The following is a 27,884-nucleotide window of genomic DNA, read 5'->3' on the forward strand; positions in this document are numbered from 1 at the left end:
ATGGGAAAAGCAAATGAAGCCAACCAAAGTCTGACCAGTGTTTGTGACAGTTTTTATAAAACATTTGTAGGAATCACAAATCAAATACAAATCATTCCAGTCTCCACACACCTAAAACAAAGACAAAGATGAAACTAAATTTCATCTAAATTTATCCAACAAAATGACAAATTCGAAAAAAATTCAATGTGGGCTACAAATTGTTGATAAATCAACATTGCATGTCAAATTTAAGTCTCATGTTACCATTGTTATAGGATATTGTGACACAGTAAGTTTACAGGCACACTCAAGAGATTCACTGTCAGTTGGGTGATTTGAGTTGGGTGATTACAAGCTGCACTAACAGAGGGATAAGCAGATTTAACTGATTTTGCAGAGCATGAAAATCAGTCCTTGCAAAAAATCATTCAGGCACAGCAGTACGGGCAGCTGTGATGCACAGCTGTTTCCTCTAAATATAACTTATAATATTGATCTTGGCGCATTTTTACTCTTATTACTTTCCTTCCTCAAAAACCCTTTAAAGTTTCATTTCCCTCCTCAGGCACAAATGATAATGTGACAGAAGTGTTCTTCATATATATGGCTTCAGTAAGTTATGCATGTGTATTTTATATTGTAATCAACAGCGTCATTCCACTTGTACAAACGTCTTCAACGTGGTACCATATTAGCATCATGTTTAATAAATATAAACAATTTCTGGACTGTCATTTGCGGATCTCAGCTTACACCCCTGCAACAATTACCAAACCTGAGGCCAAGGTTTGAGCACCAGATTAGCAACAACAGCCAAACAGGATCGGAGGCAGCTGAGGTGTTAAACTGACAGAGAGACAAAGTAAACCAGTAGTATTTCAAGGGACAGGTGTTTGATTCTCACCAGTGCATGCTGAGGTGTTAATCTGTCATTGGTAAAGACAAAGCTGCTGCAGTCTGCCCTCAACAGTTCAGATTAAGGAGGCTGTAAACAGGAGATAAACATCAGTGTTGAGAAAACTAAATGCCACAAGGACCTTGGAGGAAGTGTGCGGCCCCTCTGTCAGCAGGCTGAAGACGGAGCATTGTTTCTGGCAGTTAATAAGTTACTCTTCAGGATGAGGACAAGCTCGCTGGATAAACCTGTTCAATAAGTGCATAGTTATCTACATGTTCCTCCCTCTTTGTCTATATGAATGCTAGCTGCAAGTTTAAAGGGCAACATTGACTATGAAAGTCCAATAAACACCTCTACCGATTGGCAAGTTGGCACAGGTGGCAAATTCGTTACATGTGCCATGGTCAGAGTTGAAGAAATGGAGGATGTTTCTCGTGTCGTTATCAACAACACATTTTGATTACAGTGGGCTTAAAAAACACAGGAGCCATTTTACTGTAGCACACAGACTGCAAAACTTTCTGTCAGGGGAGATTTTATGGTTATATGGCTTAGTTAGTCACTGGCTTCATTTGGCTTTATAGTGGTTTTTTCCCACTGTACACTACTCCCACAAAATCCTTTGTTAATTTAACACACCTTACACAGTTTAAAGGTCCTCAAGATAAATGCACTGAAGGGGAAACATCCATTAAAAAGAGCTGTATGTAACTCTGGGTAAGATCATTCATTGTTGAGTCTCATTCCCAGGTCGTCAAACACAGGCACTTTGGATTGGTGGTTCAGTCCGACTACCGACCCCAAATGTCTGTATTTGATGACCTGGAAATGAGACTCAATAACCAACGATCTTTCTCCAGTTACATACAGCACCTTTAAACCAAGTAAGAAAAGAAAATCAGGCACATGCAACCATTAAAACGGCAGCTTTGCATAGTGACATCTATGTACAAATGCACATTTTCAGGTTCCAACAGAGAGAGCAGAGGAACACAATGAGTGCTGACTTCATCCACTTTGATTGGACGTGTCACAGGTATTCTTTATGTGACCTTTGACCTCCTGGGTACATTCTATCTACCTCTCCCCCTCAGGATCAGCCCATTTGAGGTAAAAAAAAAAAAAAAAAAGTTGCATCTTTGCACACAGGTCTATGGTCAGATTACCCAATCATCAGCGCTAATCTCAACGGTCAGCCTGATGTCTTAAGATCTGACCACAGACCCGTAAACAGCAGTGTCCCTCAGCTCTGGCTTGCAGTTGCACTGCTCAGGCTCTCGAATCGAACGACACTTGGGGAAAGTTAAATCAAATGTAAAACTACATCAATATGATATAGCTCTGGATCTGCGCAGTGCAACTACAATCAGTGTACCAACAGATGACCTGGAACACCACCTCGTCACCTCACGTGACTTCCCTTTGTCTCAGTAGCTGGGCGGCTGGTAGCCGGTGTCTCCTTGCGGCTGGGGGTTTGCGGTGAAGGGAGGCTGCTGGTCGGGCACGCTGCTGGGATAAGCAGTGTAGGTGGTAGGGGTGTAGGTAGTGGGGTTGTAGGAGGTGGGGGCATAGGTGGGAGGGTAGGGGGTGTGGAGATCTGGAGGCGGCTCCGTGTAGGTTGGGATGGCGACTTCAGTAACACCGCGGCGGAAACGGATCAGCGCAAAGTAGGTCAGGATTCCCTGCATGGTGAAATAAAAATGACATGGCGGTTATTACAGTTAGTTCCCAATAAATACATATATTACTTTATATATTTATTTTTTTAACCATGAGTGTCCTGGCCGAGACATCAGTTACAGGCAAACATTGGACAAAAATACAGCTTAAAAGTGTGAAGCTCTAAAACAAGCAATATAAAACACAAAATAAGATTATAGCTGCTGTGCAGCGATGGGTCGGGTCCGGGCATTTTTAGGCAATTCTGAGCAACAAGCAGAAGAATTGGAAGACATTTAGGAATTTAGCAACACAATCTGCCTTTTGCATCAGCTGAGGCTTGAACTCACAACCTCTGAAACTAAGAACCAATTTCTATCTCACTGAGCTAATTAGTCAGTGACAATTCATGTGTAGCTTCACAAATTGACTAAGCCAGGCGTGCAGGTTTAGCAGCCGTACATGCATGGAAAGGCAGATTTCAAATCACTGTAAAAAAAAAAAAAATCAGTTATCGAAACAAAAATCTGAAAATTTACATATTGCATCTGGACAGCATGGAGATGTTGGTAATTTGTTTTAACAATGATTGATTTGCTTCATAAGTGAAAAACTGATGTTTAACTAGTTGAGCTATGTACAAAGTGAGAAGCCTCAGATGGTTTCACACTGAAGTATTGACACTGGATCTTTGTGCAAAGTTTGGTTTATTTTCAAGCATGAGAAGGCAGATTTTCTAGCAGAAAAAAAGACTTGAAGATGCTGCACAGTGATCAGTCATGCTCAGGCAATTTTAAGCAATAAGCTGGAGCACAAGAAGATGTTTACATTACAATGTGGATTCTGCACCAGTTGAGGCTCAAATCCGCAACCTCTGGAACCTAAGACAGTCATCTACCACTCTGAGCTAATTGGCAAGTAGCAACTCAACAGTGGCTTCACAAATTGAGTAAGCCATTTACTGTTGTGTAGGAAAGCAGCCATCCGTACATGGAAAGCCAGATTTGAAACCACTGTAAAAAATTCAGTTATTCAGACAAAAATCTGAAAATACACATATTGCATCTAGACAGCATGGAGATGTTGGTAATTTGTTTGTAACAACGATTGATTTGCTCCATAAGTGAAAAACTGATGTTTAAAATTGCCATTTTTCCATTGACTCCAATTGTTCACATTAGAGCAAAATTCAAAATGCTGTCAAAAATTCAGTTTTTGAGATAAAATTCTGAAATTAGCCACACATCATCTACCATGACTCTAGAATTTTGTCATTTTTTTCCATGAACATTGAAGATTTATTTAGCAAGAATTTGCATGTATATGTTTACAGTACCGTTTACAGTCAAACATTTTGATGCACTGTAGGCTCAATTTTTGATAAATCAAAAATCTTTGTAGGACAGTCTGAAGATGCTCTGTAGCAAGTTTGGTGTCAATTGAGGAAAAACTGTGGGAGGAGATAGGTTTAAGAAGTTTTACAGCTTTTGAAAAAAAAAAAAAACAGTGATGAACTTCATCATTTTTAATAGGTTTAAATGTACAAAAGTTTCTTCAGTATTGTAGCACGTATGGTTGATTTGTTATGAATTTTCAAAGCTTTGAACTTCAGACGCTTTCTGTAGCGCCACCATCAGGACTATTGGCTTGAGTTTACAGCTGAGGATATCTGACATGAGACTGGACCTTTGTGCCAAGTTTGGTGAGTTTTCACCCATGGGAAGTATGATTTCCTCAGAAGAAGAAGAAGAAGAATACCTAGGATTACAATAGTGTCCTGGCAGCTTAGCTGCCCGGATCCTAATTACTATAATTATTTTGTTTTGAAGGTTTACCATGCAGGATTGTTGGTTACTCTTTTGAAACAGGTTCACCAGCTAAAGTGAAAGTAAAGGTCAACCCCAGATTCACTCTACTTCGGCGTCTTACCTTGCTATATTTGCATTTTTTTCAGCGCTGTGTCTCTTGGATGCCTGCTGCTTATGGTCTAACACCTGGTCGCTACCTTTTTATGAAGCCCCGACCTGACCTGGGCGCTGCGGGGGTACACGCCCATAAATGTCTCAAACACAGAAAATAAAAATAAAAATCTAAACACTTTTGGTGGGATTGAGAGGGATTGCTTCTGCAAGAGTTACACATTTTTATTAGGAAAATCCTGCATGGTATATCCTTTAAATATTTCTGAGGGCGTTCCAAAATTTACTTCGACTTTTTGACTGATGCAATTTTCTCAACTTGTAACTGAACTGGTTTCACCTCATACCAGCGTCAAAAATAAACTTGCAGAGACTTACAGCTTCTTAGGTGAGATAATCCACCACAATGACATTCAATCAGTCAATACATCAGATTATTTCTACATTCCTGTGATAATGCAGTTAAATACAGTTTTTTTTGACAAGTCTTCTGAAAGGTGCATTCAAGTGATAGTGAACACCAGGGTAATTACAAGTCCAGAAGACAAACAATAAGCAGCTGTTTGGTGTTTGCTCTCAGCTATTATAGTTACATACGGTAAATACAGAGTTACACAGGATGGAAAGTCTGTGTGACATCAACTTCATTTTGATTTTTAGAAACAAAATGTCTGCTGTTCAGCAGCTGACTTGGAAGCATCAGATGTCAGAGGTGCACGCCAGTACTTGAACACACCAACCAGGAAGAGTTTTAAAACAACATGTGGCTTAATTTGTTGTTACGCTAAAGTCTGACAGTAAATACTACACAATAAACAGTGATATAAATGTCTAGCAAGTTCATGTACCTTACTGCAATGAACTGAAGCCAGCTTTAAAGAAGTAGTTTGATATTTTAGGGTCTGTATCCAAATGGCTTTTTTTTTCCGAAGCATCGGTGTCGTTGATCAATTGTTCCCAGTGAGGAAAGAGCCTATGTTGCTGCCTAGAGAAAAGCGCTTCTAGTTGAAAAAACTCTCCAGAAAGGCACTGGCGTCATCACTGCCGCTCTTTTAGCTACAGTGTATCCAGAGGTGTATGACATGTCAGACAGAAATGATCACAACAAAGACAGAGAAACCAATTTCTGTAAGCAGATCGACCGGACACTGAAGGTTGCTTGTAACTGTTGTACTTTTATCTTTGTATGTGTTGTAAGCATGCTGTTAACTGTGTGGTCAACCCCCTGTTAACATAGAGTTACATCATCTACCTTGCTAACGCTAATGTCAAAATATTGCTGTTATGGAAACAAAACCCACGCCTAAGGGGGTCATTTAAGAAAAGCACTAGGAGTGTTTTGTTTTATAAAGCGCTGGGATGAAGTGTTCCCCTGCACCCTGCCACCATTTTTCTGCCAAAGAAAAACATTATGTGGACACAGACCCTCAGATGAGATGAAAGTCTCAGCTGTTTTTAATGAAAAGGAGACAACAGCTGTCCCACTCACCCAGGTGGCGATGGAGAAGAACGAGAAGGCGACAGTGGCTCGTGCAGCGTCCTGTGGGATAGCACTGATATCATGAGTTTTAGCCCACTGGCTGGCCAACAGGCAGAAACACACAAACCACAGGAAGCTCCACACCCCTAGAAAACACAGAGACACAGATGCACAAACACACACACACACACACACACACACACACACACAGATATAAATAATCTTTTTTCCTCACTGTATTAAAAGACACTGAACGTGCCTGGCTGAAAACCCAAATATGAAAACTAAATTCCTGTGAAAAATATACCAAAAACAACGTCTAAAGAACACAAAGGGCACTCCTGTTGCCATCTCCTCGAATGACCACAAGCTGGTTCTTCAAACTACCACTTCTTTGTTTCCTCGAAGAATGGCTGACTGTGAACTGTGTCATGTACAGCTGATGAATGTTTAACTTCATCACAATCTGTGATGTCATCTGCTGCTCACTCAAAATCTACTATGTGCCACGATGAATATACATGTTGTGTTATGTCAGGGGAAACAGGCAACTCTCTGTTGCACATTACGCCGATACTCCATATGAATACAGCAATATCACCTCGTAAAGCTGATATGGTGAATGTGTTAGCAAACATTAACTCTTTATTATACACAGCAACATTAGAGTTCATTTAGAGTAGGATGTGTCCAATAGTCACTCACCTGAGAATCCCAGGTCTGCCATGACAGCATACTTCCTCTCCTGCGCATTGCTCATAAAAGGCACGTAAGCGTCCAACACCAGGAAGGCCACACATGCCAGGAAGGCAATCACCCCGATGCCAACTGCGTAATGACATGCCGAGTCATTCTGGTTGAAGATGCACCTTGCCTCGGCGCTGTGGGCAGAGTTGATGTATCCCTCTGTCGTGATGCAGGCAAACACCACCAAGGCAAATATCTACATTGAATCAGAGAGAAGAAGAAGAAGAAGAAGAAGAAGAAGAAGAAGAAGAAGAAGAAGAAGAAGGTGGCCTTCAATGATTTGCAAAGACACAAGAGGAAAGTGTCTGGTTAAAGGAGCATAGCACTGGCTTTTTAAGTTTACCCATTAACTTCACATCGTATACTTTACATTACTGTTGACCACTTTGGCTTTGAGACTGATTTCCTACCTCTCAGGCAGCCATTGGTTTCACTTCAACAGAGCACAGTATGATCATCGACTAGCAGAGAACTTAAAACTCAAACATAGGTCATTCACATTATCATTGTCTTATGAAAATTCAGTTTAGAAAAGGCGTCCTTGGTGGTGCATTCAGAGAAACTCAGACATCTGGTATTTAGGTGTGCTTCTTAAAAGCGCTGCAACCAGGAGCTCTGCAGTCACAAAATCAACCACAGAAGAAAAAGAAGAAGAAGAAAAGCACTGCAGCCTTCATGCAAAGAATATGTGACTTCTGCTTGTCTTTGCATAACAGAGATACTGTAAAGTATGGCTGCAACTAACTGTTACTTTCATTATTTACTTATCTGCCCAATATTTTCCAGATTAATCGATAGTTCTGTCAATAAAAAGTCAGAAAATATTGAAACATGCTCTGCATAATGTCCCAAAGCCCAAGGTGACATCCTCAAATGGTATATTTTATCTGACAAAATGGTCCAAAAATCCGGCGCTATTTAGTTCATAATCATATATGACAAACATAAGCATCAAATTCTCCCATTTAAGAATGATGAAACCAGCAAGTGCTTGTTTTTTTGCTTTAAAAAATGATTAAATCAGTTATTCCGCGATCAAAACAGAAGCCATTTTATTTTCAGTTGATCAACTACCTGATTACATTAATCGTTGCAGCTCTGCTGTTCAGTAAAATGAGCAAACATCCTCAGGGCGAACATGTGTCTACGGAAGATAACTAAATTTATCTGATTAAAATGATATAACATTTCAAGAATGTACTGAAAGACCTGCTGAAACAGTGACATCATTATGTGTCATCATAACGGTCAGTTTTCTTTCTGCTGACTCTTAAAATACTCCTGTGCTCATTGTGTGTTTACAAAGTGAAGTGAGCACTAACTGCTCCTTCTGACCGTCCCGTGGTCTGTTGCTGTCTCCTCTGGTTACCCACCTAACCATGTGACCTACTTCTGAGTGCAGCTGCCTGCCATGTGACTGCGGAGATGCCACCAACTCCACTAACAACACTCATAATGAGATCCGGGAGGAGGATAGAGAGGGACTGTCTGACGGGTGGGAGAGAGGACGAGGTGAGAGGGCGGGGGAGGGAGACAGAAGACAGAGGAATTAGGGAAGTGAATGTGGGAAGTTTCAAAACAAAAGTGAGGCAGAGGGATGGTTAGTGGAGCGGAGGGAAGTTTCTGAACATAAATGGACAGATGGAAAGTGTTTGTGTGCTGAGTGACAGATGTCAAAGACAAGCCAAAATGTCCCATATGTGCGCACAGTATGTTCTTGTTGCCATTACACAGCAGAAATAACACTGATACCCTCTTTTCGATGACTTAATTAAAACACTATGTTTTCCATTATTTTTCTTGAATATGATCGAAATATACGTTTTATATTTAACAGTCAGGGCAGCAACGCCACTGAAGAATATGAAGTGTTTCTTCTAGAGAGAGTGACGTGCTTTAACACCGTAACAGTTCTGTGTGTAGGATTTAGGAGCATCTATTGGCAGAAATGGTATTTAATGTTTATCACTATGTTTTCATGACTTTATAATAACCTGAAGATAAGAACTGTTGTGTTTTCGTTACTTTAGAGTAAGTTGTCTATATCTATGTACGGCCTGGGTCCTCTTCAGGCCTAACCGTGGAATAATAACTTCCTGGTCTATCACGTGATGCCTTGGGGCCCAAAAAGACCTTTCCCCATAGATTTACATTATAAAAATATGTCTGTAAATCAGTGGATACGATTTTTTGAGCATCACAACCTCCTTAAAATGACTCATTTCACTATCAGGATTTGATCCAGTCGATCCAATAACATTTCTAAAGTCTAGAGAAGCAGCACAGTTAAATCATTTCATCCTGATTCAAGTTATAGGAGTGCTAAACCAGAGATTAGCCACTCTGCTCACAAAAGTCCGCGAGTACAAGCTCTAGGAGCCTGATCCTGGTAATTTTATACCCAAGAAGCACTACTGAGCAACTTTCATAGGAATAAACGGGGCCCCGCCTCCAACGCTGTACCCAGATCTCCAGTCTATCATGTTTCTACAGTAGCCCAGAATGGACAAACCAAACACTGGCTCTAGACAGGGCCATTTGCGTTTCTGCGTCAGCCATTGTTATTCCTCTGAACACTTGGCACACAGAAGTTTCAGTTCTGCAACCTCACTGCTAGATGCCACTGAATCCTACACACTGGATCTTTAAGTGACCAAGGGCCACTGTGCACAGCCTTTCCTTGTTCCAGGAGCAGGTGTGGTGCATCATGGGACCTGTAGGCAGGGTCACAGAGCTAACAATCCCCTCTTGTGTCATAGGTGAGGCTCGCTGAAGTAAGATTCACCAGAGATAGATGGTGATCGAGCCAGTGTGAATATGAGATGAGTTGAGCACAGCTGCTCTGAGTGTGTGTGTGTGTGTGTGTGTGTGTGTAGAGGGAGATAAGTGGCACACATTCACTAAAAGTAAAAGCAAGGGTCAACAGGGGATAGGTATCACCTTACCTGCCCATCAGCCCCTGTTTACCACTGACACACTCATAATCTGACACACAGTTTCCCAAACACATTAACACACAGCAGTTAGTTGCGGCAACCGAGGGCACATTCTGTCCTCATCCACCACACTGAAGAAGCTACATTACCCAGGTGGAGCTGTGTGTTTTTCCATCGCCTACACCCACCCTGCGTGCACATTATAGAGGCCTTACAAACAGTTTACGCCTCATGGACCTGGTAAAGTAAATCAGATGTAGTCTTGGTAATCCAAGACATGAGTATGCGAGGAGACGAAAGCTGTCACATCCAATAAAACTTCACAAATCACCAAGGAGACATTCAAGGACAGATACAACAGTTCAATCCTTAAATCTGTACGCTCACATTCACCCAGGGTTAGATGCCAGTGTGTTTTATTGTCTAACCTGTCTGGTCGAGATTCATTATGGACTTTCCACATCAGTGTCCCAACCAGAAAAACAAATCTGTGCCATAAGATTTGCCTAGCAACAGGTGATCAGCAGTTTATAAAAACTTCCCAGAACTTTCCCAGGTGCATGAAAACCCCTCTTCATGCAAACACACTTAGTGTGTACAACCCCTTTATGATAATGAGTTTTAATATTGTTGTATTGTGTCCATTTTAATATATAAAATACTGTATTAGAGAGTGATATCTTATAATCTGAGTTAAGAAGTTACAAGCAGTCTTCCTTTAGTGAAATGCTCTGTGATGACACAGCTCTGGTGTAAAAGAGATCACTGACAGATTAAAATGATCACACACACTATATTTAGTCAGGGTGTTGCTTCCATCTCAGTGAGTCTAAAAAGTTTTCTGTCTTTTGTCCTCTGACAGCAGCAGTGTTGACCTGTGCTGTCGCCGAGCTGCTGTCATACACCAGCTGCGTGCAACATGACGCCCCGCAGAGACGCAGCACATAGTAGCCTGTTGTTCAGACCCACACAAACACATATAAAGCCTTAAACCGCTCCTCGGAGGCAGCAGACGGGCCCCGGGCCAGGCGCACCTGCTCTCACACCATGTTGGATATTACTTCTGGTTCTTTTGAACCTTTGTACATGCGCTGTTAAAACATAAACTCCTCTACACCCACGCTCCACTCACCCAGCTCAGTATCCGCACTATGGTCTGCGGCTGCCGGATGAACTTGTTGAAGTCGAAGCCTCCACCTGCCAAAGAAACCCCGTACGCAGTAGCACCGCCCGTCTCCTCCATGTCTCTGCCGTTCAGCTGATCCTCCGGAGCTCTCCTCTAAGGTTTCCACCGACCTGACAGGACAGCATAAACTAAAAGTACAGCCACCTCCTGTTGTGCGCCACCCAGAGGAGCTGCGCACGCGGCTGCGCGTTAGAGGAGGCGGAGTTGACCGGTTAGGGACTGTTCCTTACTTGTGTGTGTGTGTGTGTGTGTGTGTGTGTGTGTGTGTGTGTGTGTGTGTGTGTGTTACAATTACATAATTTATCATAACCAGAAACTGTAAATTACCTTGGATTCTCAAATTTCCTACGGTTCTTGGACACATCATGTGCAACAAATGCCTCTGTCAGGGAAAAAACATACCCAAATATTTTATTAAAGTCACTTCCTCTTACACAACCAGAGTGTTTTTTTTTTTACTTTCACCTTTAATCTACATGACGCAGATAGTGTATGACATTTCTATACATTTCTTTAAAAACAGAAATTATCTTGGATTTTCTACTTCCCAAATGTCATGAACACATCAAGCAACAAATGTTTCTGTCAGGAAAAAAAAACATAACCAAATATTTAATTATTATTATTGTTACTTTATTCTATGCTTCAAAATAAACCGTTTACACAAATTAACCAGCATAGACAGGAGTGGAACAACTGAGGCTTTTTTTACTTTCACCTTCAACTTTTAAAAAAAAAATAAAATAAAAATGTCTGTAAATTTCTATAAAAACAGAAATTATCTTGAATTTTAAATTTTTCAGTGGTCTTTCTTGGACACATCATATGCAACAAATGTCAGGAAAAAAAAAACGCAACCAAATATTTCATTAAAATCACTTTATTCTATGTCTCATTTGCACAAATCAACCAGCAAACACAACAAGAGTGAAAACTGAGGCTTTTTAAAAACTTTTATGTTCAACTTTTACATAAAAAATGTCATACACCAGCTGCGTGCAACATGATGTAGATAGTGTATGACATTTTTTATACATTTCTTTTATTAAAAACAGAAATTATCTTGGATTTTCAAATTTCCCACAGTCGTTGGACACATCATGTGCAACAAATGCTACTGTCAGAAAAACAAAAACAAAAACTCATTCAAGAAATATCTCATTAAAATCACTTTATTCTACATCTCACTTAAAAGTTGGCCAAAAATGAACTTTGCACAAACTAACCAGCATACACAACATTAGCTACTTCAGGATTACATTATCAGCTTTTAATGTTTAATTTTCAAACATCAAGGTGTACGATTTAAAAATCTAATAACTAATTCATGGTGGAGGGAGGGTCATGCATTTTCCGCTGGTCACTCAGGGAGGCTCAGGGAAAAATACCTGTTGCTCCGGGAATTTTTAAAAAATCAGTCACACCCGAGCCACCCTGCTCCTCTGACAAGTAAAGAACAGTCCCTTAGGAGCCAGGATCATGTGACTGTTAACATTATTTTACCACCACAAACACTGCTGACATAGATAACCCAGTTCATCACACTGAAAAGACGTGACAGCACAGAGCATCGTGAGCAGATGTTTATTTAACTACAACAGCCTGTGTTTACAGCAGTTTGACCCCTCAGGGTCCCTCAACTGGTTTGTCCTACAAGGTCTTCTTCTCTTCTTCAATTTGGGGCCATTCATCTGCAGAGGCCTCAGAAGCCTGAGGAGAGGACAGACAGATAAATAGTGGAGTTTGACTGCTTTGTGTAAATTTCATCCTACCAACTGGGGTACATGCAGACCCCAGGGGTATACGTTTTGTCGTATCCCATAGGTGTGTCATTTTATCATTGCAGTTTGACACTTTGTCAGTCAGTTTCTTCATAATGGCTTCATGTAATTGTTTTCTGTTTCTATTTTAATTAGTGCTTTGTACACATACACAGAAGTACACATACACATAACAGGATTTAACAAACCAGCCCCTACTCTCACCTGATCAAATTCACCCTCTCTGGCTGCCACCACAACATCAGCATCTTCACTGTAGTCTGACAAATCCTGTAAGGAGAGAGAGCTCTCATCATTAATTATTTATCCTAATGGAGATGATCATGAAACTGGATCATGTGAGTGAAGTGAAAAGCTTTTGAAAGACGGAGATACAAAAATATTGACTCACCAGCTCTCCCTCATACGCAGCCAACATTTTCTCCATCTCCAAGCTCCTGAGAAAAAATAAGTTGTCACATATAAAGAGACAGTGCACTCAAATCAAAAATACATATTTTTACTTTTCAGTGTAGTGCTATTAATCAGTCTAGATTGTATTCAATGTTGGTGATATCGGCCGTAGAGATGTCTGCCTTCTCTCAAATATAATGAAACTAGATAACACTCGGCTTGTGGTGCTCATACCCTCCAAAAATATATTTGAAAAACTCAACAGCAATGTCTCTTTAGCAATCCACAGATCTTGTTGTGAACACTTTCATGTAGGAACTATTTTCTTTTTACAGAAATACACTTGCCAACCACACCACCGCACAGAAGGAAGTGGGCATCTACTGCTGGCTCGCCTAGCACCACTGAGATAGCTAGCATACAGCTCAGCCGAGGAGGACGCCATTAATGTTTACATCTGACGCCGTCATGAGCACAAGCCTCTCACCTATGAGTAGATAAATGCTTCCTTCTGCATAATGATATAGCTGGCAGGTTTAGTTTGGCAGAAAGAAAACACACCAAATCAACCTATACTGATAAATAGCACCATAGGTAAGAGGAAAACTATTTTTGATTTTGGGGTGAACTGTCCCTTGTAAACACCCTTTTATTCCAATAGCATACATGAATGTATTATAGGTCTAACTACACATGGTGGTGTCGCAGTCACTGAGGTGATGGTCATTGACTGTGGTGTTTCTGGAAATATGAAGTTTTAAACAACCTGAGGAGGAGTGAACCTTCCACAGTTACACCTAAATATAACATGATGACTTCTTTAAAGACTGATTCAGAGGGTTTTTTTTTGACTTATCGTATTTAAATTTGACTTCTTCTGGCAAAGCTTTATACCATTTTGATAAAGCAAGAATTAAAACCCAGGGCATTTCACATGACATCATCCTGTAACAAGACAATGTGAATGTGAGAAAAATAATGAGAGAATGAGAGCAATGGGAGAATTACTGACCATTCCAGACATTCAACATACAAGCTATAAACTTACCTAGCAGCATCAAGGATGTTTATGATGTTATGCACTTATGACACTGTGACTGTAAGCTGCACAAAACATTGTACACAACATTCACCACATAACCACATCCCCAGTTCAACCCCAGCCACATGTCTTTCTCTTCTCTCCCCATGTTTACTGTCAGTCTACAAGTTGTCAAACTGTTTAAAAGAGGGAAAAATCTCCCCAAAATGTACCTTATACCTCAAAATGTCCCCTAAGCCCACAGTTGATTTTGTGAGTCTTGATTGTGAACAAGAGGCCATATCTGGAGCTTAAACAAAGCTCCTGTTGCAAGGTGTGTAGCGTGTTCACTTACAGCATCATTGCTACATAAATTAATATGTGACCATGAACAAACAAGACCATTGATGGACCTAATTTTATATTATTTGTTGATGTTTTGGATGCTGGCATGAAAGCTACTGTAGTGGATTTATGGCACACAGCAGGAAAACAGAAAGTAGTATTTCACATACAGCAGCACCAGCCATTGCTTCTTTTTATCTGTAGATGGTGAAGGAGCTCCCAACATGTTAATCATTCTTGGTAAATTATAAAAGAAAACCTTACTGAGGATCAAGTGGCTCAGTTCTCTTTGCAAGAGGAAGTAACAGTGTCATGTGAAGTGTGGTCATTTTTTTGTGTCAGACTGAAACAGAAAAATAACTTACAGAGACTTGTCTCCGTACACCCTTCGCCCTGAAACAACAGTAAAAAAAAAAAAAAAAAAAAAAAGACATTAATTCACAGTATCAATGATGAGGAAGCCACACCAGATAAAAACAGAACACTGAAACTCACTGAACATCACTCCAACCAAACAACAGACGGAGACCAGGAGAATCAGGGCTATGAAACATCCAAAGACAGCGGCCACCACCAGGGTAGGGAGGCGATTCAGCACTGGAGGAGCAGGAAGATAAAGAAGAGATAAAACCAAGGATGTTTTACTGAAAGGCAAAGGCACAGGTTTCATTTCAACATTGTGGAGGGACATATGAAACGGGCTGTTTGGGGTCCTCCCCCAGGAATTTTTAGAGGGCAAACACTTAGGACCAATGCCAACACACCCCTTGCCCTAAGGCCTTAGCCCTTACCCGTCCGTATTGCGCGTTCACCTCTAGGGGTAGCGTGTCCCTGTTCTTGTTGGGTTAGAGGGGTAAGGGAAAGTGTTGGGGCTACATGGCCCTTCAAACTGAGGTTTTTCAGAGGCACAAACCGAGTGTTATGAGAAAGCATTGTCAAGATGGCTGCACAAACAACAAAAGAAACCCACAAATCTATTTCCTTCTTTAATAAAGATAAAAAAAATTACGATAACCATTGTGCAATCTTTGTTTAATGTTGTTTCAATGTATTATGATCCTTTTCTATATGGCAAGCAAAAAAAAAAATCACTAGTATGCCGTTGTCACGTTAGCTAATTAGCTAGGATTGGACAGTCCCGCATTCTAACACATTTCCATGTCGCCCACTTCTCCTTGTGACTTGGTTCCAAGGGCCAGGTGGCATTCAAAAATTAGGGAGATAATGTCATACGGCTGTAATTTCCTGAATTCTGGTGAATTTTTTTTGCGTGACTTTGTACATTTACTGCATCAATTAATGGTGGAAATGTCTTTAGTTTCCTCTGCTACTTTCATGTTTTGAATATGCGGGGATAAATGCACATGTTCCAAGTATCGAGGAGAACGTGTCCCCTCTGTCGCACCCCCGCCCCAATAATAAGTGGCATGACTAATTCATATATTAATGGTCATTTATGGGTGAAGCATTCCCTAAATCAATCAATCATCTGTACCGTCTTTATCCAAGTACCGCCTCTTGCTGCTTATGGCGGTGGTGTTGTCAAAGCTGTCTGACACTTCACAGTGGTACGTTCCGGAGCTGTTCCCCCCTACAGACAGCAGGAGTACAGACTGCTTTGGGGGCTGGTTGACCACATAGTAGAAGTTTCCTCGGTCATGTAGGAGGGTTGTGTTGATGAACCATTGGTATCGTGGAAAAGATCCCTTCGCCGCCTTGCAGTAGAACCTCAGCCTGGTCACAGCGTAGTTTTCTCCAGTGTCATAGTCGTAATGCATCTTCACAGGCCCACCAACCGGGACTGTTGGAGACATTGTGGATCAAAAACAGACATCATGGACAAACATTAAAATAAGGTAGTCTGTCAAACAATTCACATACCAACTTCAAGGGGAATCCATTCGCTGTATTGGGTCCGGTCTCCATTGTTTGCCTGGCACTGCAGCCATCCCAAGTGCCTGTCCAAGACCACTGGAACCTCAAATGCAGCATTTGTCTCTTCAACTGTCATACTGGCAACCAATTCTGTTCTGTTGTATAGTGAAAATGTGATAGGCAGAGACCCTTTGGTTGACTGACAGGTGACTATGGCAGAATATTGGGAATCTTCCTTTGACACGGTGAAGGAGATGTCAGGGACTGACACCATGTCTGAGGGAGTAAGATAAAGCAGAATGTTACTTTGCTCAAAGACACCATGTCATGGCTGTAAAATCTGAACCTGTTAGTGTATTCACTACAGCTAACCTTTGACTGTGATTAAAACTTCAGAGCTGTTTGTGGTGAAGAATTGGGTGTTGTTGAAGTTGTTGGTGGCGACACACTTGTAGGAGCCACTGTCTTTGGAAGTAGTCCTGAGGGTGACACGTAATGGTTTCGGTAACTTTTCTTTTATATGTTCAGTTGAAAATGAACATGCTCAGTGGCCTCCATGATAAAGGAGTTCCTTCTTAGACAGTGTTGAACACGTTTGTTGAGGAAAATGACTCACAGAACACAGGAACTTGCTTAATCAAGAGATGCAACAAGGCTTTTTAGCAACTACTTTGGTTTTTGGTCACAACAGTTTCTAATGCAGAACTCTGATTTTTCACACAAACATCGGGTTTACAATTCTCTTGGTCTTACGTAACATGCAACAACACGTTTTTAGATTTCTGTTTGTCTACAGATTAAGCAACAAGAAACATCACGTTACAGTGCAAATAGACAACTTTTTTTTTAAACTTAGAATCATGAATTAAACGCTGATTGCACCATGTAATGGCTATAGGATAACGACACCATCTCTATTTAGATTGGTTCCCTGTAAGCCTCACTCACACAATGTAATTCTGTCTGCCATCAGGTGCGATCTCCTGCAAACATTAAGGCTAAATTTAAGTCACAAAGGCAGTGCATCAAATGATGTGCAGAAAAGGAGGAGGATCGCATTTTTGTTTCCCCAGTAGCTATTGGCTGGTATCCCCAGTTACCACAGAATATCAGTGTAAGTCCTTAACAGTTACTCTCCCCAGTAGAGGAAACGGCAAATGGAAGAACAACCAAAGTAAGGCGATATTTATACTTCTACATTGAGTCGACGGCATTGCTACGACATCCTTCATCCTTCTGGGATTTATACTAAGGGATTTATCCTGGCTTCATATGAGCAGAGGAAATCTCTGCTCATCACTAGGCTAATTTATACAATATAAGATGCCATAGGCTTGTGCTAATAACGTTAGCATGCTGTATTTGTTTGGAAAACTTGTTCAGTAAAAGACAGTTGTTTTGTCGGTGAACCTTGTGAGTTGCAATGGAGCCCAATTATGTGCTGTTACCTTTGCTAAATGTTGCTGTTGTCCCTGGCTTTAGAGGAATGCTATGCTAATTTATACACTGTAAAATGCCATAGGCATCTGTGTCCAGATAAAGAACGCCGTGAGTTGTAGTGAAGCCAATTTGTGTACTTGCGCTTGAAATTGTTTCTATTAAGCCATGTTTAATGTGTGTTTTGAATCAACTAAACTTCACAGCACTTCACAGAAACCTCTGCTGCTGACTGGAGGTTTAACTGCTGAGTGACACAGACACACTACTGCACAAGTATAAATGCTCACAATGGCGTAGGCAATGTGCATAGGCTACGGCGTAGGGTCTGCTGCACAAGTATAGATCCTGTTTAACTATGGAAACTTGAACTTGAACAGGTGACCCTCCAGTTCCCAACCCAAGTCCCTATGGACTGAGCTACTGCCATTACATACCCACATTGTTATTCTTGCCTGCCAACCCAGGGGCGGAAATCCCAGGGGGGACGGGGGGACATGACTCCCCCTTCAGTAAAGCTGTCCCCCCCTAGAATCATTTGAGACACAATTAATAATTTTTGAACAATGCAGTAGTATTTATTGAAAGCACAATGTAAGCGGTGCTCATTATAAAAGCGCAATAATGTGCTATTTAAATCTTAAAAGATTTAGTCTCCCCCTCCCATTCCTAGTAGTGGTATATCCCACACTCTTTCCAACGGGCGGGCTGCTTGGCAGCAGTAGCAGCGTGTGGCTGGAACCGCTGCCCACATCGCGCATTGCAGGGTAAGATGTTCACTCACACAGACACAGTTTAACTTACACAAGTTACAACACATCCCATTTACTGTGACAACAAGCCCCAGGCCCAGGCTGATAATATAAACTGTCTGCAACATTTCTCCTGCATTGTTCAAAAGCCTACTCAATTAGGAGTGCTGCTAAGCTAAAAGCTAATGATTAAGCTGAGAGTTTAGTGATAGTCAGAGAGGACAGGAGAGAAAGAAGAGGGAGAGGACAGGACAAGAGCAGTCAGTGGCGGAGCAATGGGTACCTGTCTGTAGGCTCTCCACCTGTCAGTGAGACAAACATGAAAGACATGCAGACGAGGAGCAGTCATTACGCGCGACTATTACGCACAGTTGTGGCGGAGCGGCTCGTATGGGTACCTGTCTGTAGGCTCTCCACCTGTCAGTGAGACAAACATGAAAGACGTGCAGTCTAACCGAGAGGAGCGGTCATTATGCGCAACTGTTACGCACGGTTGTGAGGTGCGCAACGCAGATCTCACAGCACACTGTTTATAAACCAGTTTACCAGTTTAATTGCAGGAAATGTTTAGTTTTAGTTTAGTTAGTATAGACATTCACTCTGCCTGTTGGAGAGATAGAGAGAAGATTAAAGCGTCAAATTGCGGTAAAAGATGCTGCATAAAAGACAGGCTACAACTTTTTTTCCTTGTCCCCCCCGGAATTTTTCTCTAAAATTTTACTGTTTATTGTCCCCCCAACTATGAAATGGGATTTTCGCCCCTATGCCAACCACCCAGAATCACCACTGCAACCACCTAACAGCAACACTCCACCATCAGCCCCTTAGGAAACACCCTCTATGGCCCTAGTTTTATGTCTGCATCACACACGGTACAAAATGGTTAACAATTACCAAATAAATCATTCATCTGCTCACAACACCATATCAACCACATGGTAATGCAGAAGCGGCTGTCCAGAGACTGACCTGTAGATCCAGAGACTGTCATCTGCAAAATGGTGGAGAGGAGACTGAGAGATAGGCCGACCATTCAGCAGCCACTTGTAGGAAACGTGAGTTCCAGCGGTAATATTACAGCGTAGCTTCAGTGTCTTCCCCTCAAAAAACTTCACTGGACCTGAAAGGATGTCGATCTTTGCACCTTTCACTGGTTCTGCAAGACAGACACAGCAACAATAAACTGTTACTGCAGAACTATATCACATAAGACTGTATTATATCATACACCAGGTTGGAGTTATATTTGTGTGTGTGTGTGTGTGTGTGTGTGTGTGTGTGTGTGTGTGTATGTGCGTGTGAATATTAAAGTGTATGTATAGGTGTGTGTGTATGAGTATGTATACACACATAGGAGAAAGCCTCTCTATGAGCTGATGGATATTTTTTGTTTGTTTTTTATTGTCATGGTATGCTGTTGCATAGGCATAGTGGGGTGGTGTATGTGTGTGTGTGTATGTGTGTGTGTGTGTGTGTGTGTGTGCGTGTGTGTGTGTAAGAAAATAAAAGACATTTACACAATAAATTGATGCGGAAAAGGCGCAAATTGCAGGAAAATGAATTGCATGCAGGAAATTATACATTTGATGTTCAAAATTTTCTAAACCTTTTCTCCCTAAACCCTCATTTCATATGTTGAGTGCAGATGCATGTGTTAAATTATCACAGTGCAGATGTAATATTCTAGGAACCCTTTCTTTTGTCCTTCCCTGTATCAAACCAGGTAAAAGTCTCACTGGGATTAATAAGTTTTTTAAGAAAGACTTAGCCCAGATGCAGTTCACAGTAAAAGCAATGAAACAATTATAAAAGTAACATGCCCAAGCTAAGAAAAATGTTATCTTAGACTTGATGAACACATGCTCTTTGAGTTTTGTTTTATAATTGTGTCGAGCTTTTACAAACATAAATGCACATACTGGTACAAGGAAGCCATAAAAAAGAGACTCACCAATAACCTTCAGATAGTGTGTGTAGCTGACAATGGGCTCTATGTCAGAGTTGTTCTGAGCCTTGGCCACACACTCCAGATTGCCCTCATGGTAAGGTTTGACTAAGATGGGGATGACTGCAGTCTCCCAATCCATGGAGGAGTATTCGCCCAGCAACTTGTCATGGTTATCCTCCCTAGAAACGGTTGATACTTAGAGGGATTTTCTAGAATTACTCTGTTAATACACTGATTAGATTTAATCTGAACAAATACTCACTTATATAACTGGAACAGGACAGTGTCATTCCATGGGTAGGTATCCAGTGCACACTCAAAATCTACAACGCTTTTCACCAATGCCTCTGAAGGGCCAATAAGTACTGGACGCACCAGAGTTACCTGACCTATCAATACAATAAAATAGAATAAAACAAAACTGCACAAACACTCAACAGAAAGAATCAGGAGCTACAAAATGATACTAATTGACTAGACATGCACTAACACACACTCAAACAACAACTGACTTACTGCTCTCCTTGAGACAGTAGCACAACCCTGTAGAGAGTGAGAAGATATCAAATCAATTACAAGAGTTTCAAATTGTGAAATCTAAGTGTGCTGCAGTGCATTTAATGTTGAGCATCTTACCCAGTGTGACCACAAAGAAGGAAGGAAACATTCTTGAAGAAAAATTGCCTAATACTACTGTATACGTCAAATGCGATTACGCTACACTGTGTTATGGTGGAGTTTTAACAGTGGTTAGTGGCACTGTGGGTGAAAAAAATTCACACGCACTTAGAAACATGTGCAGATAGCTGATAGCGATACACCTCCCTGCGGTACCCGTCATCGTAACGACTTAAGATGTCAAGTCAAGTCATTTACTCACTGGTGTTATACATAGTCTGTGTGTGTTGCAAACAAAATTATATAAACTATAAAACTATTAAATTAATTGAATAATTTCTTAATTTGCACTGGGGCCCATCATATTAGTGTGCACTGGGGCCTGTTGTAACTACCTTACACCACTCTGCAGGGGTGCAGGGGACACGTCCTCCTCAATATTTAGAACATGTGCATTTGTCCCCAAAAAATAAAAACATTAAAGTGGCAGAGGATTTTAAAGAACTGCTAGAACGTGAATCATAGATGGAACAATGCCTCCAGTAATGTGGGTGGTGCCAATATCCAACCTCAAATGCAGTGGTTGGCATCTGCCATTAATTTAAGAGAAGCTGAAACAACTATGCAGGATTAAAGGAAAGGCGTACTATGGCAATTCCACCTTAAGCTGGTGCATAAAAATTCATCAGACCGCAGGAAATAAAGTGTGTGATGCTCAGACTTTAATCAATATGTATGAAAATGTGAATTTCAAAGCAACGTAAGTCAGGAATCATAGAGCTCCCCAGGAATGAGTCCTAAAACCCGGTAATGAGTTAGTATTTTAGCACACATTTTAGCACTTTCTTTGCCTCAGAGTCAGTGGGCTTTTTAAGTGGGTTTTTGGTTAGATGCCTGAAATAAGGTCTGTAATTAACACAAGCTGAAGAGACTTCTACATTTTGTTCTATGACATAAAGTATGCCAGTAAATACCTTGCTTGTAAATTTTGAAGCTTTTAAGTGCCTTACAGAAGGTGGTTGCTAACAAGTGGCTAAATGAGACAACAGAGAGTCATCATGCTTTTGTCAACACGGCTTCACAGTCTTGTTATGGTGGCAATGTTAAGTCATGCAACTGTGGTGTTAAATGTTTGTTTGCCACAGAGCTTATTTTTTGCAATAGTACAAAATCGAATGGAAAAATTCCAATGGATTTTTGATGAGGGAACCAAGCCGATGCTAGCTTTTACATCAGCCTACAGAAAAACGTCATCCCTGGGGCACTCTATTGTGAAGAGGTGAAGGTGTAATCAAGCATAATTTCTTTGAGTGGTTTGACTGAAAAAAAAGACAACAAAACATCCCTTAGAATTTAATTTATTTAATTTAATTTTTATTTGCAAACACATGACAATATACAGTAATTTTGCTTGAAATAAAATCTGTTACTATTTTTAATTGAATGTTCCACCAGTTTCTTAAAAGCAATTTGGCAGCTCAGGAAAATTCCTAATTTCCATACCTGCAGAACAATAAAATATGACTGCAGATTAAAAATAAAATAATGAACAACTTTCATGAAGAGATGATCGATTTGACAGGAGATGCAGGTTCTTCCTGTGTCACACTGTGATCTCTACGATCTAAAAGAGAGAGAGAGCAGTCATTTTATTTCAGTGCACACAGAGATCGTTAATAAAGGTCAAATCTGATATGTATTTGTTTGTCCATTCTTTAACAGTTGCTTTTGTCTTATATGGATGTAAAGTTTCTGAACAGGTAACACTTTGATTTACATGTCCGCAACTTCCTTATAATTTCTTAGAAGATGGAAGAAACATTGTAATTTGGTACAGTTATAGAGAAAAATGTCTTAATATACTCACCTGTGTTGAGCTTATTAGCAGTTTTTTTTTTAATTTCCAGAGGAATTTCCTGAAAAGCCATACATTTTTAATTGTATGCTTGTCTGTGAACAAATTTCACAATTTTGCATATTGTGCAGGCCTGTGGTGCACTGACTTAAAAACTCTTTAAGTTACAATTGAAAGTACTGTATTTCCTTAATAGTTTCCTGATTATTTTGTCAAAAGATTCCTGATGACAATTATTCGAATTTGTACTAATAGAGAAAATAGCCCCAGTGTTGAATTAATTTTCCATTGATTAATTCCAATTAATTGCTATTTTATCCTTGAGAGTCTTTTGGCAAAAATGTCAAATATATGAAATGTGTGTCCTGGTGAGCGTACAATTCAAACTATATATGTAAAATAAGGTTTCCAATAATGAATGAATAATTCAATAATATTTGCTTTGGTTTAAATGGAGCTGTACCTTCAAGGAAATTCCTATTTTCTCTATAATTAGTACCATGCTGTGTAGTTCTGTCCAGAAAACATCATAGCAAATGGGATATTGTTATTGTTGTAAAATAAAGCACTACTGTGTCCATTCTTTATATAATTACTACCCAGTTATAAAGTATTTTCAGAAACTTTACAGTTACATATCACTTCCTTTCTATAGAAAAGTGTTACAGGACAGTATGACACTGATTCAAAATCATTGTGTTTACATGAGTGTTGTGCTCTGTTTGGTGGTTTTCAAGCCTGTGTACCTCATTCTGAACATCGAAGTCTATAGACGAAGTATCTTCCTCTTTGCTTCCTGACTGGGACCTGGGTGCAGACTGAGGAAGTGCGCCAGAACTGGGAATGGAAGGCACAAACACTTAAATAGACTGATTTTAGCTACAAAAAAAAAGGAAAAAAGTCCATAAAGATAAAACATACTTTGTTGTGACAATGTGGGCATGAGCTGTGAAAAAAATGAGAAATGGAGACATCAGAATAGTTCATACAAACTCGGCTACGCATTTAAAGTCAGCTGATTTGTCCCTCACACATTAACAAACACACACCTTGCTTGTGTTCAAACATCTTGTACACGCAGCCTACACCCACTGCCAACATCAGAAGAAGGAAGCAGCAGAACACTATGGTAATGACCTCTGTGGTGTTCATGGAAACCTCTGTGGTGTTCATGGAAACCTCTGTGGAAGAGAAGGGACACGTCCAGTGAAGTATTACATACTGTAGAGGCAGCACGTAAGGCATCTAAATATACAGTATGTGCTTTTACTTGGTAGTGTTTCAGTGGCAGATGTTGCTCGAGGCATGGAGCAAAGGATCCTGTCTGATCACGAGTAACAAGTGTGTTGGGGTACAGTGAAGAGCACAGAGACAACACAAGATAAGACATGATAAGACAAGAAAAGACAAGACAAGAGGAAAGTTATAAAAAGGCACATGACAAATGTTAAGTTGAGTCCGTATTCAAAAGAGTTACACAATAAGATTGAGAGCACTTCCATATCTGTACGGTAAATATGTGGATGGCAGCTGATTAGCTTAGCTTAGCATGAACACTGGAACGTGAAAACAGCCAGCCTGGCTCTCTCCAAAGGTAAAAGCACCTCTAAAGATAACTAGTTAATACATTATATATTGTTTGTTTAACCTATACAAAAAAATGGAAGTGTAAAAGTGAAAATTTGGCATCTTACAGAGGGTTACATGCCAGACTACTTCTCAACCCAGAGCCTTAACTGGGGACTGCCCATTGTTCAGACAACCCAAAATTCTGAAGCCCCTTTAGTCTGAAAAATGTCCCACTCGACCAAAAGCCCATTTCTCCAACAGCCCATTATCCCAAAGATCTATGCTTATTGCTCTGAAGTCCAGACTCTCCGAAAATCCACATTGACTGGAGTTAAATGACCAAACCGCCAGAACAAATGTTTGCATTTCACGTTTCTGTAAACCACAGATTTGTTACTTTTGTACATTATTTTGTAGCTGACACGTTGAACATTAATGTTTCTCAACAACACTGTGATGAATGTGTGGTTAGGTTTAAGAAGAAAAACTACTACTACTACATTTTGGCCTAAAACATCCGCGTTTGGTGGCAAAAAAAAAGGAGGAACAAGAGAAGGAGGGGCATGCCATCAAAAAATAGCGATCACCCCACTGTGACAGCAAAACTCGATTGAATGAACATGTTTATTAGTAAGCTTTAGAGGTGTTATTCTGTGACCTTTGGAGGCGGGCTAGCTGTTTCCCCCATTTGCAGTCTTTATGCTAAGCTAAGTTAACTGGCATCTGGCGGTATCTTATTTACTGTACAGACATGAGCATGATATCAATCTTATCACCTTAGCAAGTCTGGGTAAGCAAACAAATAAGCACATTTCCCAGAAATGTTAAACTACTCCTTCAAGATTACTTTAATTGGACACCTAGTTTTAATGTTTTCACCTGTCGCTTGGACCCGCACAGCTGCACTCTCCACCCAGGGCCCGGAGTCATCATAGCTGTCCCTGGCCCTGCAGCGGTAATGCCCAGACTCCTCTGGACCAAGCGTGGCTAGAACAAGGGTTTGTCTATGTGTAGATAGAGCATAGTGAGACAAGACAGACTGAATATAGGAGTCCATATATGTCTCAGGGGGAAGGACAGAGTCATTCAAGAGCCAGGAGACGTAAGGGAAGGTTCCTCTGCTGACTTGACAGCTCAACCTGGCAGCAGCCAGTTTGGAGTCAGCGCTGTAGAGATATTCAACCTCCACTTTGGCATCACCTCCGACTGGGACTGGGCAAACGGAGGGGAAGAGAAGGAAAGAAAGATCAACAAAGAGTGGAAGGAAAGGAAGGCAGTCACAGAGAGACTTATTTCTTTCACATTTCTGTGTAGCTCATACCCACTTCCAGAGTCACAGGATCACTCATCAACTTCTGCACTTCAGTATTCACCCGACATTGAGCCATGCCCATGTCCTGCCCGGGCACCATGGTGACAGGGAACCAGGCAGCGAGGGATTCAGTAGCTGTGACAGATCCCACCTCTTCGTCATCTATTAAAAGAGAGATGTTGACTGGAAGACTTCCTCTTGTTGACCAGCAGGTCACATTTGCACTGTGACTGGCTCCCTCTTTCAAGATTGAGAAAGAGATTCTTGGCTTGGAAACGTAGACTGGTGGAGGAATAAAGAGGGGGGAAGATGGGAAGATACATGTGAAACAAATCTAACCAACATTTCAGACAGGTGTTTTTTTGTTGATACACACCTTTGACTGTCACCTGGAACTCGAAGCTGCTGGAAAACCTCCTGATGTCCTGCACCGTGGACCAAGCCATGCAATAATACCATCCCGCATGTTCTGGAGTCACATTCTCCATCACTAGCTTGTTACCAGTGAGGTGAAGAAGGGGAGAGGTTGAAGACGTCACTTCCCTCCTGTTGAAAAACCAGGTGTAGGAAAGGTGGGACCCCTTTGAGACACTGCAGCTCAGTACGATGTGTGACCCCTCATATACCACGGGGGGGAAGGGTTCAGAAGTCACTCTGGTGTTCGATGCTGGAGCTAGAGGTTAGGAATGATAGATGGTTGGGGAGGAGAGAAAAAAGTCAGATTTGGGATTTTTGTCGTCCAGTAAAGTAACCGTGATATTAAAAGTTCTATGCAGACTTTTCAGTCATCTAAGCCCCTAAACCATTTTTAAAATTATGTTTAGGGAAAACATTATGGTTTGGGTTAAAATTAAATGATTTCTGACAGAAAGCCCTGAAGACAAACTTATCCCATGTGCCGAAATACCTGTAAAACTAATGACATTCCCATCAGCCTCAGCTGTCAGCCTACTTTGTGTTTTATGCTGTTTGACCCTTCGCTAAGTTCTGTCCTTGTACGAAGACTGACCAATCATAACGTAGCATCTGGCCGGCTCAGACCAGGGTCCGACAACAACACAGCTGTGCTCCATTGACTCTAATGCAGTGGTTTCAGACTTCCTTCATTTATAGGCTGGTTTTGTGGATTTGGAGCTAAATGTTGTGCCTGGGGCACAGTGAATTGTGCCTATAGTTAAGCTTTAGCTCCTGTTTTTGTGCCTGAATAAGCTTTTTTGTTTTCCAGTGCAGTTAGTTACAGTGAGGGCTCCATGCTCGCTCCGACAGATTGACGGACCAACACAAAGAGTCAGATGCTTCACATGGTAACTTTAAAGCTCTAACAGGATGAATGCTTTTTCTCTCTCTGCGTATCTTTTACTCACTGACTACACTCAGCTTGATGCTGTTGCTGACTCCTGTGCTTTCTCCTGCCGTGGCTTTACAGTGGTACGACCCCTCTGATGTTGCAGCAACTTTCAGGAAGAACGAAGCACGTTGGTCTTCTTGGAGATCAGCGGCTGTGTCAATCACAACATCACCATCGTCCAGCTCCAGCAGCAGCTCGTAAGTGACTGGCAGAGAGGAGTGAGTTGCATTACACCGAAAAGCCACCCTCGAGCCAAGGTAGGCCATGTCAGGACCAGTAAGCACTGGGCGAAGAGAGATCGATCCACCTGAAGAAAGACATGAAACACTGGATGGAGCCCTGAAATTTACCCATAACACCTTTTTAATAGAATATGAGCAGATACAGCTACCGAAGCATTTTATTTCAGGTTATGAGATCAAAGAATAATATCTGAAAAGTTCTGAACCACTGAGAACAAACTTTAGATGTCACAGCCAGCTGAGCTCCATATCTCACATAAGCACCTCTGCAACAAACTTACTTATCTTGCTGAAGAAACTTGCCAGAGCTGAAAAAAACACACGTTACAGTAAGAATATTAAACCAATAAATTATTAATACATGCAGCCATTTTAAAGCGATGTTGACTAACTCACCCAAAATTGGCAGCAAATTATGGGTCCGTAGATTCTTCATAACAGTGCTCCGTATTTATCTTGGACATTGTTTTTCTAGCTCGGTTCAGTGTGTGCACGTTTGTGTGTGTGTGTGCGCGTGCGCGCGTGTGCTGTTATGTGCATGCGTTTGTGTGTGTAAAAGCTAGGGGTGTTTCACGTGTGTT

General features: G+C 41.0%; 3 protein-coding genes across 6 annotated transcripts; all 3 read right to left on the minus strand.

The window, feature by feature from the left end:
* Positions 1 to 31: 31 nt before the first annotated feature.
* Positions 32 to 10,979, minus strand: syngr2b (synaptogyrin 2b). Its single transcript, XM_049571097.1, has 4 exons — positions 10,754 to 10,979; positions 6,644 to 6,881; positions 5,948 to 6,084; positions 32 to 2,562 (listed from the first exon to the last, which is right to left on the minus strand). The coding sequence occupies exons 1-4, from the start codon at positions 10,862 to 10,864 to the stop codon at positions 2,308 to 2,310; spliced, it is 741 nt and encodes a 246-aa protein (XP_049427054.1). The 5' UTR covers positions 10,865 to 10,979; the 3' UTR covers positions 32 to 2,307.
* A 692-nt stretch (positions 10,980 to 11,671) lies between these two features.
* Positions 11,672 to 21,123, minus strand: si:dkey-93h22.7 (platelet endothelial cell adhesion molecule). The gene is made up of 13 exons (XM_049570946.1): positions 20,996 to 21,123; positions 20,876 to 20,902; positions 20,622 to 20,748; positions 20,363 to 20,538; positions 19,381 to 19,567; positions 16,595 to 16,701; positions 16,229 to 16,498; positions 15,843 to 16,148; positions 14,843 to 14,944; positions 14,713 to 14,740; positions 12,980 to 13,025; positions 12,793 to 12,858; positions 11,672 to 12,517 (listed from the first exon to the last, which is right to left on the minus strand). Exons 1-13 carry the CDS (start codon positions 21,024 to 21,026, stop codon positions 12,458 to 12,460), a joined length of 1,533 nt encoding a protein of 510 aa, XP_049426903.1. The 5' UTR covers positions 21,027 to 21,123; the 3' UTR covers positions 11,672 to 12,457.
* Positions 21,124 to 22,349: 1,226 nt separating this feature from the next.
* LOC125885432 (Fc receptor-like protein 5) lies at positions 22,350 to 27,812 on the minus strand. Of its 4 annotated transcripts, none has more exons than XM_049570942.1 (12): positions 27,700 to 27,812; positions 27,585 to 27,611; positions 27,078 to 27,368; positions 26,090 to 26,386; positions 25,723 to 25,995; positions 25,281 to 25,613; positions 24,103 to 24,156; positions 23,882 to 23,992; positions 23,754 to 23,778; positions 23,579 to 23,669; positions 22,845 to 22,893; positions 22,350 to 22,601 (listed from the first exon to the last, which is right to left on the minus strand). In XM_049570942.1, exons 1-12 carry the CDS (start codon positions 27,737 to 27,739, stop codon positions 22,534 to 22,536), a joined length of 1,659 nt encoding a protein of 552 aa, XP_049426899.1. In that variant the 5' UTR covers positions 27,740 to 27,812; the 3' UTR covers positions 22,350 to 22,533. The 4 variants fall into 4 exon arrangements, with proteins under 4 accessions (XP_049426899.1, XP_049426898.1, XP_049426900.1 ...); XM_049570941.1 differs by having other exon boundaries at positions 23,882 to 24,013; XM_049570943.1 differs by lacking the exon at positions 24,103 to 24,156 and having other exon boundaries at positions 23,882 to 24,013.
* Positions 27,813 to 27,884: the final 72 nt, after the last annotated feature.

The sequence above is a fragment of the Epinephelus fuscoguttatus genome, linkage group LG3, assembly GCF_011397635.1.
Source record: "Epinephelus fuscoguttatus linkage group LG3, E.fuscoguttatus.final_Chr_v1".
NCBI lineage: Eukaryota > Metazoa > Chordata > Actinopteri > Perciformes > Serranidae > Epinephelus > Epinephelus fuscoguttatus.

Excerpts from the sequence above, each read along its gene's own strand:
- syngr2b (XM_049571097.1), bottom strand. The coding sequence starts at position 10,864 with ATGGAGGAGACGGGCGGTGCTACTGCGTACGGGGTTTCTTTGGCAGGT. Across the intron at positions 6,882-10,753 it reads TAGTGCGGATACTGAGCTGG|ATATTTGCCTTGGTGGTGTT; the intron begins GTGAGTGGAGCG and ends GATTCAATGTAG. Across the intron at positions 2,563-5,947 it reads TCTTCTCCATCGCCACCTGG|GGAATCCTGACCTACTTTGC; the intron begins GTGAGTGGGACA and ends TTCACCATGCAG.
- si:dkey-93h22.7 (XM_049570946.1), bottom strand. The coding sequence starts at position 21,026 with ATGTTTCCTTCCTTCTTTGTGGTCACACTGG. Across the intron at positions 14,945-15,842 it reads GCGGTACTTGGATAAAGACG|TGCTGAATCGCCTCCCTACC; the intron begins GTACAGATGATT and ends CTGCTCCTCCAG. Across the intron at positions 12,518-12,792 it reads GAGAGGGTGAATTTGATCAG|GCTTCTGAGGCCTCTGCAGA; the intron begins GTGAGAGTAGGG and ends TCCTCTCCTCAG.
- LOC125885432 (XM_049570941.1), bottom strand. The coding sequence starts at position 27,739 with ATGAAGAATCTACGGACCCATAATTTGCTGCCAATTTTGG. Across the intron at positions 27,369-27,584 it reads AAGTTTCTTCAGCAAGATAA|GTGGATCGATCTCTCTTCGC; the intron begins GTAAGTTTGTTG and ends GTCTTTCTTCAG. Across the intron at positions 24,157-25,280 it reads TGTGCGGGTCCAAGCGACAG|ACAGGATCCTTTGCTCCATG; the intron begins GTGAAAACATTA and ends ACTCGTGATCAG.